Below are 14,595 nucleotides of genomic sequence, written 5' to 3' on the forward strand. Positions count from 1 at the left end.
TCTTGCACAAGGATATGGAATCTAAAATACTAAGGCATCATAACACTTGCACGGAAAAGCACCAGCTGCTGAGCCCTAAATAAGAAGGGGCGAAAGATTTTTCTTGAGGAGCTATATATTCTGTATATTGCATATATATAGCTGCATCATTTGATAGTTAAAAAATTGATGTCATTAAAGTACCCAAAAAATAAGCAATTCTCAATGGAAAAGGACGTTAGGAATCAATAATGATGGCTAGTTTATTTTAATTTCTTTTAGATCCATCAGATCAATTTGATGCTACCAGAATTATATTTCTCTATAACAAATCATAAAGTAATCATGGGTAAGACGACGCATGAGGAAATTATGAAATACTAATAGAAGTAAGAGATGATCACCTTAATGCTGAGTTGAATCCCATTCTTCATGATCCAATAGAATGAGGTCGTGGCTGTGATGCCCATCTCAATCGTCGAATTTAATTTTGATATTCAAATGCAGATGTCGGGCACACCCCAAATTGTTTGATCTCTCCTATTTTTCCACAATACGAAGACTTCCAACATCTAGCTGTGAATTCTATTTCAAGCAATGGATAATAAGTGTTGTACTGAGCACCTTTTTTCTTTTCTCCAATTTTCCTTTGTATTGCTCCAAAAGAATATTGATCATACCAAAGAAAAACATGATCTGACAAGGTGAACTCATCTGTACCAAAGGAGCTTTCAGCCCAGCAAGCATATTCACCATCAATATACCATGTGGCATCAATGCAAGTCCCTGGTGGCGATCTAGAAGTGACGGCGCGGAAAATAGAACTGTCATACCAAGGTTGTGGAATTGAGCTGAGATCCACAGTTACCAAATATTTTGTGGTCCTATACATGAACCATTTTGGAACTCGTGTTCCTGGATATTCCATTATAGCGATGCCATAAATGGCTTTATTTATCTCAAGTAGCACTTTTGCCTCAACAGCTTTGATTGATTGTTCATCCAAGTTCATGCAATTTGTGAATCTAAAGTACGGAAAGGGATCATCATCATCATAATCTACTTTGTTTCCTTCCTCACCCTCGTTCATTAAAGATAAATCTAGGGTTCTAAGCAATCGACAGCTCCTCGTAGACAATGTTAAGAGAGAGGGAGGGAGTTCTGGTAGAGACTGAAGTTTTTTGCATCCATCCAAGTAAATATCATGCAGGCTCGAAAGGTGTTTGATGCTTAAAGGCAAGGTCTCTATATTAGTCCTTGAGAGTTCTAACACACGTAATGATGTCAACAAGCGGATGTTGTCAGGAAGTTCAGACAAGTTACTACAATCCTTCAGCCATAGAACCTCTGAAGCACGTACCTTGTCAAATATGGAACTTAGATTTGATGCTAGCTTATTACAACAACTAGCACAGGTCAACCAAGTTGCAGGGAAGACTTTCCACACTTTTGCATCTGTTTAGAAACAATGAATCAATTTTGCTGAGACGCCCACTTGACGAGCACAATTTGTCGTTAATGGCCGTCCCTGAAAGCTTCAATTCAAATCCCCAATGTTCTGAGGTCACAAACAATTTTTTCAATCTTGAGCATTCTTCCAGGTTGAGATTACCAAGTGATTTGAGATGGGTATTGCTTGTAAGGCTGGTCAGGGCTTTGCAATCCCTTAGCCATAAACAACAAAGGCTATGGAGAGATAAAATAGATGGATAAACACTTCGCAATTTTAAACAACCACTAAGATTAACTTCTGCAAGATGTATGACATTGGAAAATTTTGGGAGGTCAATCAAGTCTTTTGATCCAGCGAGTTCAATGTTTCTTAAATTCACAAGATTCTACAAAGATATAAATTAGATGGTAAGATTGATGCCCAAAACAAAAGTAAATTACTCTCTCCAATCTTTTTTCATAAGATCTTGTTAACTAATTTGTTGATGAGAAAATTAGTTAATGCCAAAAACTTTTACAACTTTTTAAAATTACTCATATTCAACAATCTTTGTAAAATAAGGTTTTGGAGCTTAATCTGATGGTAAAAGACAATAGCATCTTTTAGAATAATAATAGATTATCAATGTTTCACTAAATTTTGTAAGATGTATTGCATCAGTGACCAATGGATAGGACCTTATAATTAGGATCAAAGGGAATATAATGGAGATTTTACAATAAGTATATTAATAAAATGTTTAAGGAAAACATATAAAAGTTACCTGGACTTCTTTCCAAAGTTTTGTGAGATTGCCATTAGGCATTCCAATTTCAATAAGATTTTCAACCTTGAATGTTGTAGGTAAGGACTTTAAGGATATCCTACCCAACGCAATAGTCTGACTTCATTTGGCAAAAACTTGATACCACAAGGAAACTTTAACTTGTTTCTGACCTGATCGTTGTAAATTTTTGTGAAAATTAAGAAACCTTAGATTAGGCATTAAGCAAAAGGCTTGAAGACTTGGGCACATATCTTCAACCTCTGAAACGTTTAGAGTTATGCCTTCATTGGCTTCACTTCCCTAAAAACCAAAAAGTAATGAAATTAATAAAAAAGTATTATGTAAATCAAATAAGAATATGGGATTCAATTATTGATAAAAACCATGTTGAAATTTCACTCTTACCATGTTTTCTTTCAATATTTCAGAAATTTCCTTAAAATTCCATAATCGGCTGCATCTTTTTGGGTCATTTAATGATTCTTCACAAACAATTTGCTGACCCATTTCTTTTATCAGATGGCATAGATATTCTTCCTTCATAGATATCTAAAAGAGCTTTATCTTCAATACTTTTCAATCCAATAATAGTTGAATAACCACATGCATCTAGCAAACTCTTTACATCCTCAACATAATAACCATTAAAACATGCGATATCCAAGAAAATATTTTTCTCTTCACAATCAAGTCCTTCAAAACTTGATTTTAGGGTATCAATAATTTTTGGGTAAGGTACTCTTCTAAGCTTTTCCAATTGGCTTTCCTATAATTCTTTATTTTTGCCATAAAATAAGAAACCTAATACTTTAAGGGCTAATGGATTTCCATTTCCATAGTAAGTCACATCCATTGCCAACATCCTTACTTTTGGATCACTGCAGTCTTTTCTAAAGGCATTCAAGGAGAAAAGTTGAAAAGCCTCATTCGAATTCAAAGCTTCGAGTTTATATATACCATCAACTTTCCTACCAAGGACTTGCTTATCTCTAGTGGTTATCAAGATTTTACTCCCTAATCCAAACCAATCATGTCTTCCGGCTAAATGTTCTAATTGTTCATGATCATCAACATCATCAAGAGCATTGAAACTTTTTTCCCAACCAAGTCTACTCATGGCATAAGGAGATATGGCATCAACTATGCCGATGTGAGATTTTTTATGCCTTAATAACCTCAAAATAAGTTTTTTCTTCAAAGTATCAATTCCATATTTCTTTGATTCTTCCCTTAAATTAGCCAAAAAGCAAAACCCTTCATATGCAAAGCATAATTTGTTAAATAATGCTTTTGCGAGAGTTGTTTTGCCTATACCACCCATACCCCAAATGCCAATAAATTGGACATTGTTTGAACCTTTGTAAAACAATGATTTTACAGTAGCCATTCTTTTATGAATTCTAATCTTGTCTTTTAGATAATCTTCACTATGATACTTACAGCTTACCTTTAGTATAACACATTTTGCTATTTCTGTAATTAGCTCTGCTTCATTAATCCTACATACCATTGGAAAAGTGAAGATGCATCAAATTTGATACAAAATTTTCCAATTTTTAAAATATCACTATGATAGAATTTCAAATATATGTGATGGTTAAAGCCAAAAACTATCACGTATTGTAAGGCAAGATCACACTAATGAATATCTAACCCATTACATATTTGTTACCAATAGGTGACGGTTTAGTTCCCCAACCATTACCTATTGCTATCGAGAAATAAATTTAAATTTTTACAAAACAAAATATGGCTATTTTAAAGTACAACTATTACAAAATGCTTCTGAATCTTTCACCTCCCTCTCAAACTATCAAAGCAGGGCATTGATGAAATCCAACTATTAGAAGTGACTATCAATCTTTAACTTCCAATTAGCATAATGATGGTTCTAAGCCATCAATTCAACCCTCTTTAAACCCCTCACTCCTCCTTTTCTTTCATACCATAAAAAGTTCAATTCTCTCTCCCCTAATCAGAATGGTTCAACATCAAAGAGCTTTCACCTTGTGCCCTCCATATTAGTAGCCTCTACTGCCTTCCTCTCCTACTCCTACCCTTCCTCTTCCACCACCTCCCCTTCCTTCATCACCACAGGATGACAACCCTCCCTAACTAGACAACATCCTTAGGGAAGTCCTATGCCTAGACCATGTTGTAGGCTTGCCTTGCTGTCATTTTTTGAATCAAAAGTTTAAATTTATGTTATATCTGAATGATGTTGAATACAATATGGATTCTAATACTTCCTCTCCTACCTTCAACAATGAGAAGGGGGAGGAACAGCAGTAGGGTTTTTTTAAAAAACTTTTATCATGTGTTTTTTATTTTTAATTTATATACAAAAAAGAACAATACATGATAGTTCTAAAAGATAAAATCATCACTTAATGCTATCACATTTTATATGAATATATAGAAATAAGGTGCTAAAATACCCTAAAAATTGCCACCGAGGAGCACCAAGCACTCGGAATTTTTTTTCACTCTAATATATCTTAAAAGTTTTATTTCGTAACAAATATGCCCTAGCGCAACCCCTCCTAACATTGATCGTTAATTTTGACCAAAATTTCTTACATGGCAGCCTGACTTTGCCACCTCAATATCACACCTCATCTTCTCTCCCTCGTTCTCTCTTTAAAACTTCTTTCTCAGTCCCTTTTCTCTTTGAAATAGAGTGAGGTAGAAAAGAGCATCTTCCCTAGAGAGAGAAAGTTCATCCCAAACTGTGAGGAAGAAGAGAGAAAGTAGTAGATGGACTATGGCATCGACTAAGAAACATGAAAATATGGGATACCCTAACACCAAGGTCCCCTTTCATATGTTTTATACTACTTTGTTATATATAAATTATTACTGCCACCTTTATTGCCAACAAGCCAATGCCTATAAATCTTGTCTAACTGACCACCACCTCAGTCTCACCAACTTCAATGGCTCTTTTTTCCCCAAAGCTTCCTTCCAAATTCAAGCTTCAATCTATTAGTTTTGCCTCCTAGATCTCACCCCACCACCTTTCTTGCTAAAGAGCATCTCAGCTCACTCAAATCTTCTCTTTCTTGTTCCCCTCCTTTTTCTTCCTCTGTCCTCCCTCTCTTCCCTAATCTTCAAATCAAAACCCAATAATAAGTGGGCCTTATTGTCAAGATTGATGCAGAAAGGAGCACTAGTGAGTGATATCTGCAGCTATATCATGAGTGTTACGGATTCTGTCTTTGAAGTTTTTCTAGGTTTAAATAAATTATATTTGATTTTTTTTTATAGTTTCTGACACGATTGCCTTGATTTCTAGAGATGGTAGTTCATGGCTATGCTTGGAAGGGCAAGAAGGGATGGAAAGGATGTTTTAGAGAGAAAGAATATAATGAGGGGGAGAGAGGATGAGATATGATGATGAGATAGCCAAGTCAAGCTGGTGTGTAAATAATTTTGGTCAAAATTAATGGTCAATGTGAGGAGGGGTTAAGTCAGGGCATTATTTGCTATGAAATAAAAATTTTAGAATATATTAGAGTAAAATAAAATAATTTTGGTTATTGGGCACTTCTTTGTGGCAACTTTTAGGATATTTTAGGACCTTATATGAAAAATATAAACAAAAAACATGTCAATTTTTTAAACTGACTGCCATTTAAGGTGTCGCACTCTATATATATAAGTGTACAAACAGAATACATGTCTATTTTTTTAAAGAAAGACCATTGAGTATATAATGTTCTTTTAAAATAGTTTCTAACCCTTTCTATGCACTACATTTTCAAACTTAGTATTAATTACCTTATACTCAAAAATAGCTCTCTCGTGTGTGCGCCTTCGTGAACCAACAGCTACCCCAAAGCCCAACCAAACCTACCTCTATACTTCACTTCGTGAACTACTATAAATGAAGTGGTTACAATGATGGAGCTTTGCGCCTTTGTTCCAAGGTAAGTTTGCGGTTCACTTTTTTGTTCTCTGTTGTTCATTTCTCTAATCACCCTCCTACCCTATTCTCTTTGTGTTGTAAGCTCAAAGCTTCTCATTTATTTGCTCCTTTTTCCCTTTTCGTTCTATTGAAATGGATTTTAAAGGGAAGGGATAACCCCTCTCAAGTCTTAGTATTGCTGTGGGTGACACACTGTCTATTACTGCAATTATTTTGGTGCATCTAGTGGTTATCAAAACTGCTAGTAAAATGAGGATAGCATAGTACTTTGTAGGTGTTCTAACACACTACAAAATTTAATAACGATTTCTAACACGACTGCCACCTAATATCAGAAGTCTAATGATAATACCACATTTGTAGTGGTTTTAAAAATTGTTACAAAGGTTGTGATTTATTTTTGTTTTTAATTTGTAGCGGTGCAATATGTATATATTGAAATGGTATCAAGTCTTTAAGCAATTGTTATGTCATTAAATATATAATTTAAAAAGATTGTCAAAATTTTATTAGTACTGATTCACTTTGTTATATATATAATAAAATATTATGATTTTAATTATTAATATACGATTTGGTTTAAAAAATTATTTATATTTGTGAGAAATTTTTTTCCAAATAGATATTTATATAAGGGGTTAGTAGATATTCAATAAAAAAAATATAGAAGGAGGTAGGATTGCCCAGTGATATGAATCAATAGAAAGAAAGTTGGGAAAAAGACGGAAAAATGGCAAGTTAACTTCAAAATGCCAGAAACGTTCGGCCAATTTGAGAAATCCCGTTTTGGTGTTATGAGACCAAATTGGGATTATTTTGTTAGACGAAAAGACCAAACTGCCCTGTGTATTATTTGAAACAAAAGCAAGGGGAGAGAGGCGTGGTTTAACTTGGGAATGCTTGGTTGAGACTGACAGCGTGAAGAATAGAAAAGAGAGGAGAAGAGAGCGGAGGAGGAAGCTGTCACTGTGGAAGAAGAGAGAAGAGAAGAAGGAAGGGCGCGTTCGTGGTGCTGTGGTCACCATCAAAGAAGAGAGAAGAGAATAAGGAAGGGTGTATTGGTGGTGCTGTGGTCATCATGGAAGAAGAGAAAAGAAAAGAAGGACCGAAGGGATACATTATGGGAGTCGATCGAAGGGGAAGAAGAGAGAAGAGGAGTTACACTGAGACAAAGGTAAGTTTGTCTAACATTCCCTCAGTGTGTTTGTTAATGGGTAGTGGGCGAATGTCATATTTCTTCTTCCATGGTTTTCCAGATTATTGCTTGTTTTATTTTACCTTCCTTGTTGTGGTGTACGTGTGGATTGGGAAATTGTTAGTTTTCTTCCAATGGCTTTTTTATTTGAGTTTTATGAAGGTGTGATGAACATGTGGAGTTGGATTGTAGCTGTAATGTATCAAGTTTGCAATTGTGATTTTAAGAGGAATATCTTTGAGCTTGTTAAATTGAATGCACTTTAGGTGTTTGATAAAATGTTTGCAATGAGAATTTAAAGTTAATAGACATGATTAATGTAGTATAGACCAAATTATGGGACTGTGGAAGTCTTAAGAAACCATTTATGTTGATTGGAGAATGGTGATTGGTGCATGAACGGTGATGATCATAATTATAAGATGTGCAAGTCTTGAGAAACCACTTTTGTTGACTAGAGAATTATAACTGGTGCTTGAACATTGATGATCATAATTGGAAGATGATGGTTACTGCTAAATTAGTAGACGGATTCTATTATATGGATTTATTGAAGCTGAAGGTGTTAAAGACATACACTGAAGCTGTTAAACATTATACAAAAGTTGTAAAATGGGTTTTGTTATCTTTCTTGGAAATACTATTGTTGACACTTATATTGAAGATGTTCGATGCTTACATTGAAGCTGTTAACCACTGTAGTGAAATTGTAAAAATGGGTTTTCATTATCTTTCCTAGAAATGCTATTTTTAACACTTAGACTGAAGTTGTTAAATGCTTACACTGAAGCAGTTAACCACTATACACTCAAGTCGCAAAAATGGGTTTCTATTATCTTTCGTGGAAATGCTATTGTCCACACTTATACTGAAGTTTTAAACACTCACATTGAAGGTGTTAACCACTATATGGAAGTTGTAAAGATGGGTCTTATTATTTTTCCTAGAAATGCTGTTGTTGACACTTATACTAAAGTTGTTAAACACTTACATTGAAAGTGTTAACCATTATACGAAAGTTGTACAGATGGGTTTTGTTATGTTTCCTGGAAATGCTGTTATTGACACTTATATTGAAGTTGTTAAACACTTATATTGAAGGTGCTAACCACTATACGGAAGTTGTAAAAATGGGTTTTGTTATGTTTCCTGGAAATGTTGTTGTTGACACTTATACTGAAGTTGTTAAACACTTATATTGAAGGTGTTAACCACTATATGGAAGTTGTAAAAATTGGTTTTGTTATTTTTCCTAGAAATGCTGTTGTTAACACTTATACTGAAGTTGTCAAACACATACACTGAAGTTGTTATCTGTCCTGGAAACGCTTAACATTGTTGTGACATGGTTGGAGATTACTTCTTTTCTGACATGCTTTTATTAATGTGTAATGTGTAGGGAAAATGGTGTTAGAGGGAGAGATATCAACTTCAAAAGGACCAATTAATGGGTATGTTTTATTTAGAGGGGAATTTGCAAAAGGGCAAATATTCAAGGGTGTAGTTGATAGAACATATCAAGCAAAAGAGTCATGGCGAAGGCTGTCTAAGAAGGAGAAGAAAATATATAGTGAGAGGGCTAAACAATTGAGGCCCAAGAAGAAAAAAACTAAGAGAAAATGGAAAACGTTCACTCGTTGCTCTATCGTCAATTCATGTCATTGATGAAATTTGTTAAAAATGATGAAGGTTTAAGACAAAAAGTAGAGAACATAGGATTCTCTAAGTTGTTGAATGTAGATTGTGAGAGACTCCCACGTGACTTAGTTGTGGCTTTCATTTAAACATACGATCCAGCGACATACCAATTCAGACTTAGGGGGAGGACGGAAGAAATTAAGACAAAAGATGTTGAAACATTGCTTGGTGTGCCCCATATTGGGGAAGAGGTTAAAGGAAATGTTGATGAAAATGATGAGATATATAAGAAGCTGAGGAGAAAGTATGGTAACGTTGTATATAGCAAGATATTAGCTGACATACAAAGTAAGGAGGATAATGAGCACTTTGAATTATTATTTATTTTGGTCATACTTGAGACATTTCTAGCCCGGACTTCAAGTACAAAAGTAAGTGACAAGTTGTCGAAGGTGGTGTGTTCAACTATGAATGGATATCAACAGTATGATTAGGCGACGTACATCATGAATGACCTCTATAAGGAAATAGAAGAATATGTGAATTTGTTTAGGAGGGAGAGGGATGCATGTTACACTGTGGGTGGATGCCTATACTTCTCACTGGTATGTTTTTAGTTAAAGTTGTTCTTCAATATTTTTGTAACTGTTTAATTCAATTGGCTAATATGGGGGTGTTCTGTGATTGTTGTTGCAGCTATATTTGGGTGAGAAATTCCTATTGTCAAAAGTTGTTAACCATGACCCAACAAATGCTATTGCATATTGGATGGACGAGAGAATAAAGGAGTTGGTCAACAAAGAGTCAAAGAGTAACATAGGCCTATTGTACAAAGGAAAGTCTACAAAAGTACAGGAAGATACAATAAGTGTTGCTTATCTATGGCCAATATATTTGTAGTTTTGTAAGTATAAACTTCATTAGTATGTAAGGAGTTTAACCATTTAACAAATGTGTTACGCAGGAATTGAAGTAAGTGCATCGAAGGATGATGGATACACTTAAGGAAAGCCATAAAAGGCTTAGTAACCAATTTGCAGAGGAGCTTATAAAGGTGCAGCTCTCTCTAGAGGGGATGCAAAGTTCAAATCTGAAGGACCCTGTTGAAAACATAGGCGATGAGGAAGTGATTCTTCCATCTAATGGAAAAGGTGAAGAAGGAGGTCGTGATAAAGGTGATAGTGATGGAGATACTGCTGAAGGTGAAGCCCATGATCAGTAAGGAGGTAGTAATGAAGGTGATGACGATGGAAATGAAGGAGATAGTGAGAAAGATGATGGTGATAGAGATAAAGTTGATGATGATAGTAATGATAATGATAGAGGGGATGAAACGATTGAGAGATTGCCCACCAATGTTGTGTATGATGAAGGAGATAAAAGAATGGAGTCCTCAGATGAAGAGACTGACAAGGGAGAAGACCGAAGGACATCAAAGAGAACAATCATTTCAAGTCGTCAAATAACTTCTCTGTGGATTTCCATGTTGAAGTCTGTTAAGAGGAAAAAGAGAGTGATAACCGAGAAGGACAAGTTTTTCAACATTATCTCTCGTATGTGTTCACGGGAGTAGGGTCAGAAGTAAGATATGTCATGTATGGAACATTGGAAGTATTAACAACATCTTTATATATGTTTACAACTTCAATATCGGTATTCATAACAGAATTCTGAAGATGGAAAAAAAACACCCCATTTAACAACTTCGGTTAAGCTTTTAACAATTTCAGTATAAGCTTTTCACAACTCAGATGTACCCGTTAACCACCTGGTTTCTTGTATGCTTACAGTCCCGTTGGACGGCCTGTTTAAGGATCTGGGGAGAATTTTACAACTCCAGTGTATAGATTAACAACATTTTTATATATGTTTACAACTTTAGTATTGGTATTCACAACAGCATTTTCAAGATACAAAAAATACCCCCTTTTACAACTTTGATTGAGCTTTTAACAACTTCAGTATAAGCTTTTCACAACTCAGGTATACCCGTTAACCACCTAGTTTCTTGCTTGCTTACGCCCTCGTTGGATTGCCTGTTTAAGGATCCAAGGAGAATTTTACAACTCTAGTGTATGGATTAACAACATCTTTATATATGTTTACAATTTCAGTATCGGTATTCACAACAGTATTTTCAAGATACAAAAAATAACCCCCTTTTACAACTTCGGTTAAGCTTTTAACAACTTTACTATAAGCTTTTCACAACTCAGGTATACCCATTAACCACCTGGTTTCTTGCATGCTTACACCCTCGTTGGATGGCCTATTTAAGGATCTGGGGAGAATTTTACAACTCCAGTGTATGGATTAACAACATCTTTTTATATGTTTACAATTTCAGTATCGGTATTCACAACAACATTTTCATGATACAAAAAATACCCCCTTTACAACTTCAGTTAAGCTTTTAACAATTTCAGTATAAACTTTTCACAACTCAAGTATACTCGTTAACCACCTGGTTTCTTGCTTGCTTACACCCTCGTTGGACGCCCTATTTAAGGATCCGGGGAGAATTTTACAACTCCAGTATATAGATTAACAACATCTTCATATATCTTTACCACTTCAGTATATGTATTCACAACAGCATTTCCAATAATGAATAAACCCACCATATTACAACTTCAGTAAACCAAATAACAACCGCTAAATAAGCTTTTAACAACTCGAGTATAAGTTTAACAACTGTCATAAAAGGAAATGATTAGTAATGCCAATTTTTTTAACTCAGTTCATACGAAGATCATACTTAAAATATAAAACATAAGGCAAGAATATCAAACATGAATAATAAGGAGACTCGTCTTGCAACTTCTATCATAGTTAACAACACAGTTAAAGGAAATAACAACTTCAGTAAAGGTATTTTCCTAAAACCAGACCCTTCGTGACGGTACTTACAATCAGTGACAAGTTAACATTAATATTCTATCCCCACTTAATATTTTCTTATTACTAACATCAAAATATACATTTCACTGACTATGTCTAACCTACAATATGGATTTATCACATGCACAACCCCTCATCCAAAAAAATATGAAGAGCTGCAAAATATTTGCAAATCACAACAAAAAATGACCTTTACAAAATAAACCCACAGACGGACCACCAAGTTTAACTTGGGTTTGGATTTCTGCATGTTCTTTTACTGTGCCCAGCTTCATGACACCGTCCACAGTGGTAAATCTTCATGTTTTGGAGTTAGGATTCCTACCTCCTAATTCTTGGCTTTCTCGAAAGTCTACTAGTTGTAAGTGGATATAGCCACACTTGATTTCTTTATATCTTCTAGCATATAATCATTAGGATTAGGCCTGTCAATTGTCACTACTGGAATCATGGTGTTCCTATAAATCTTCTCTTGGAATGTTATTTTATAGTAGTCCTCCACAAAATCATACACATTTGCATGGACCACCCTTATTGTAGCATAAGCGTGTGGACACGGAATCCCTGTCATTTGCCATGCAGTACAAGTGCATTCATGTGATTGAACATTGACATATAAGGCTTCACACGAAATATGTACACAAACCCTGCCACCTCCATAAGGTTCGGCATGCATATGAACTGATCTAGCCACATTTTCTATCACTTTTCCTTCAATGTTTGGACCCACACCATCTCTTCAGTTTCTCATTGCCACACTTGCTGTGCACATCTTGCTTGCAACCTTCTCACGATGTTCATGAATAAGTTGGGCAACATTATGCTGCTTCTCCTTTACGATCCAAGCATTGAATGACTCAACAATGTTCGTGGTTATGTTATCCCACCGTTTATATGAGAACTTGCTCATTGCCCACTTATGAACATCACTATGATTGTTAAGCCACTAAAGTAAATGAGGATTGAAATTTCCCATCCTTGTCATTGCCTTATCAAACTCAAAGTTAACCCTCGCATATGCAATGTCATCAAGCAACTTTAATCCAACTTCCTTACTAATACCACTAGTTTTCCTCCTATCTTTGTATAATTTATTCATTTCAGAGCTGAAATTTTCCTTCACGTGCCTATAACAGTGTGCATGATTGTCACCTCCAAATATTGCTCCAACAGCTCCTATTATTGCATTGTGACGATCTAACACAATAGTTAATTAGATTGCACCAACTATTTGTTTTATCATGTTTAGGAACCATGCCCACTCTTCATAAGTCTCTCCCTTCACAATAGTATATGCGAATTGTAACAATTCATTGTCTGCATCATATGTCGAGGCTGATAGTAGTGTTCCCCTATATGGTCCACTCAAATGTTTTCCATCTATGTACAGTATATGTCTTGCCCCAGACAAAAAACCCTCTACACAATAATCATATGCTATGAAAACACACTCACATATGTTGTTAATAGTTGCTACCCATTCAGCTAACGTCTTCTCATCGGTTTTCTTCAATCGTTAACATATCCATAGTATCAACATGTATGACTGTTCAGGCCTTCCTTATATTTCCTCTAATGCTTTTTCCCTATATGCTTGCTTATATGTCAACTTCACACCATAATCCCTTACCAAGGTCTTCCTTATTTCATTTGGACGCTTATCTGTATGATCCCTTACCTCCTTAATGATAATTGATGATGTCAAAGCTGCTCTTCCACCATGTGTAACTTGCATAATCTCTTAGGTATTATACACATGTTCATTTCTAAGTTGAGTTACAACGAGAAAAGAACTTCTCTTCACAGCTACTCTTGCTGTTATTCGCCAAGGACATCCTTCAACATTGCATTTCACATGCCCATATTCCTCACAGTTTTTGACATATTTGTACTCGAAGTTTTCTGCAATACTAAACTTATATACTGCCTTTCTGAATTCTATAGCATTTGTAAAAGTTTGCTTCTTTCCTAACAATAATTCCTTCCACTTCACAGTATTCATTTCGAGCATGGGTGTTGGTGCAATCTCTACTGTACTTATTAGCCTCACATGACATCTCCCACCGCCTTCTCTTACATAGTCACCCCTATTTTCATCACAAACAATTCAGTCCATATTATTCTTGCTACTTGACAAAAAACACCTTCCTTGTGACAGTCCCAAGAAGTTGTCAATACTTCATGCATAATTACAACTTTTGTTAGGAAATTCACAACAACAATATAACAAATAACAACTGCAATAACCATAAAAAAACATGTCTCACATTTGTGGATCATACATTACTTCCGGTATACTCTTCTTCGATGCTAGATACACATGTGCACTAGTGTCATTATACTGAAAAAGATTATCAACTTTACTATCATCAACTAAATCTACTAATGCCTTATCATCGAAGCTCATTGTATATTCCATGTCACAAATATTAACATCTATATCAAACCATTCCAATATCATTGACCTCAACTCTTCATGTCTTATCTCCTGTTTTATCGTTTTAACTCTCACACTCCCACCATTGTATTTCATTTCACCTTCAACATTGTTAACAAAGTTTCCACTAAGATGAAAAATCAAAGCAAGTATCTTTGAATATGTTGACCCAATATTGCATGTCATTTTGCATTATACCCTGTAACAAATAAGGAAAATATTTCATCATAATGTCATCTCTGTAAAAAAGATATTTCATAAACCCAACACAGCCACTTTCAAAGTGAGAAATTTATAT

The 14,595-nt window shown here is 35.1% G+C and overlaps 1 protein-coding gene across 1 annotated transcript; it reads right to left on the reverse strand.

The window, feature by feature from the left end:
* Positions 1-463: 463 nt before the first annotated feature.
* LOC114754636 (disease resistance protein RML1B-like) lies at positions 464-3,585 on the reverse strand. Its single transcript, XM_028943430.1, has 4 exons — positions 3,007-3,585; positions 2,404-2,498; positions 2,196-2,316; positions 464-1,339 (listed from the first exon to the last, which is right to left on the reverse strand). The coding sequence occupies exons 1-4, from the start codon at positions 3,583-3,585 to the stop codon at positions 464-466; spliced, it is 1,671 nt and encodes a 556-aa protein (XP_028799263.1).
* Between the last annotated feature and the right edge of the window lie 11,010 nt (positions 3,586-14,595).

Source organism: Neltuma alba, unplaced genomic scaffold (genome assembly GCF_004799145.2).
Source record: "Neltuma alba isolate B1F8T4 unplaced genomic scaffold, ASM479914v2 tig00010174_pilon, whole genome shotgun sequence".
NCBI classification, from domain to species: domain Eukaryota; kingdom Viridiplantae; phylum Streptophyta; class Magnoliopsida; order Fabales; family Fabaceae; genus Neltuma; species Neltuma alba.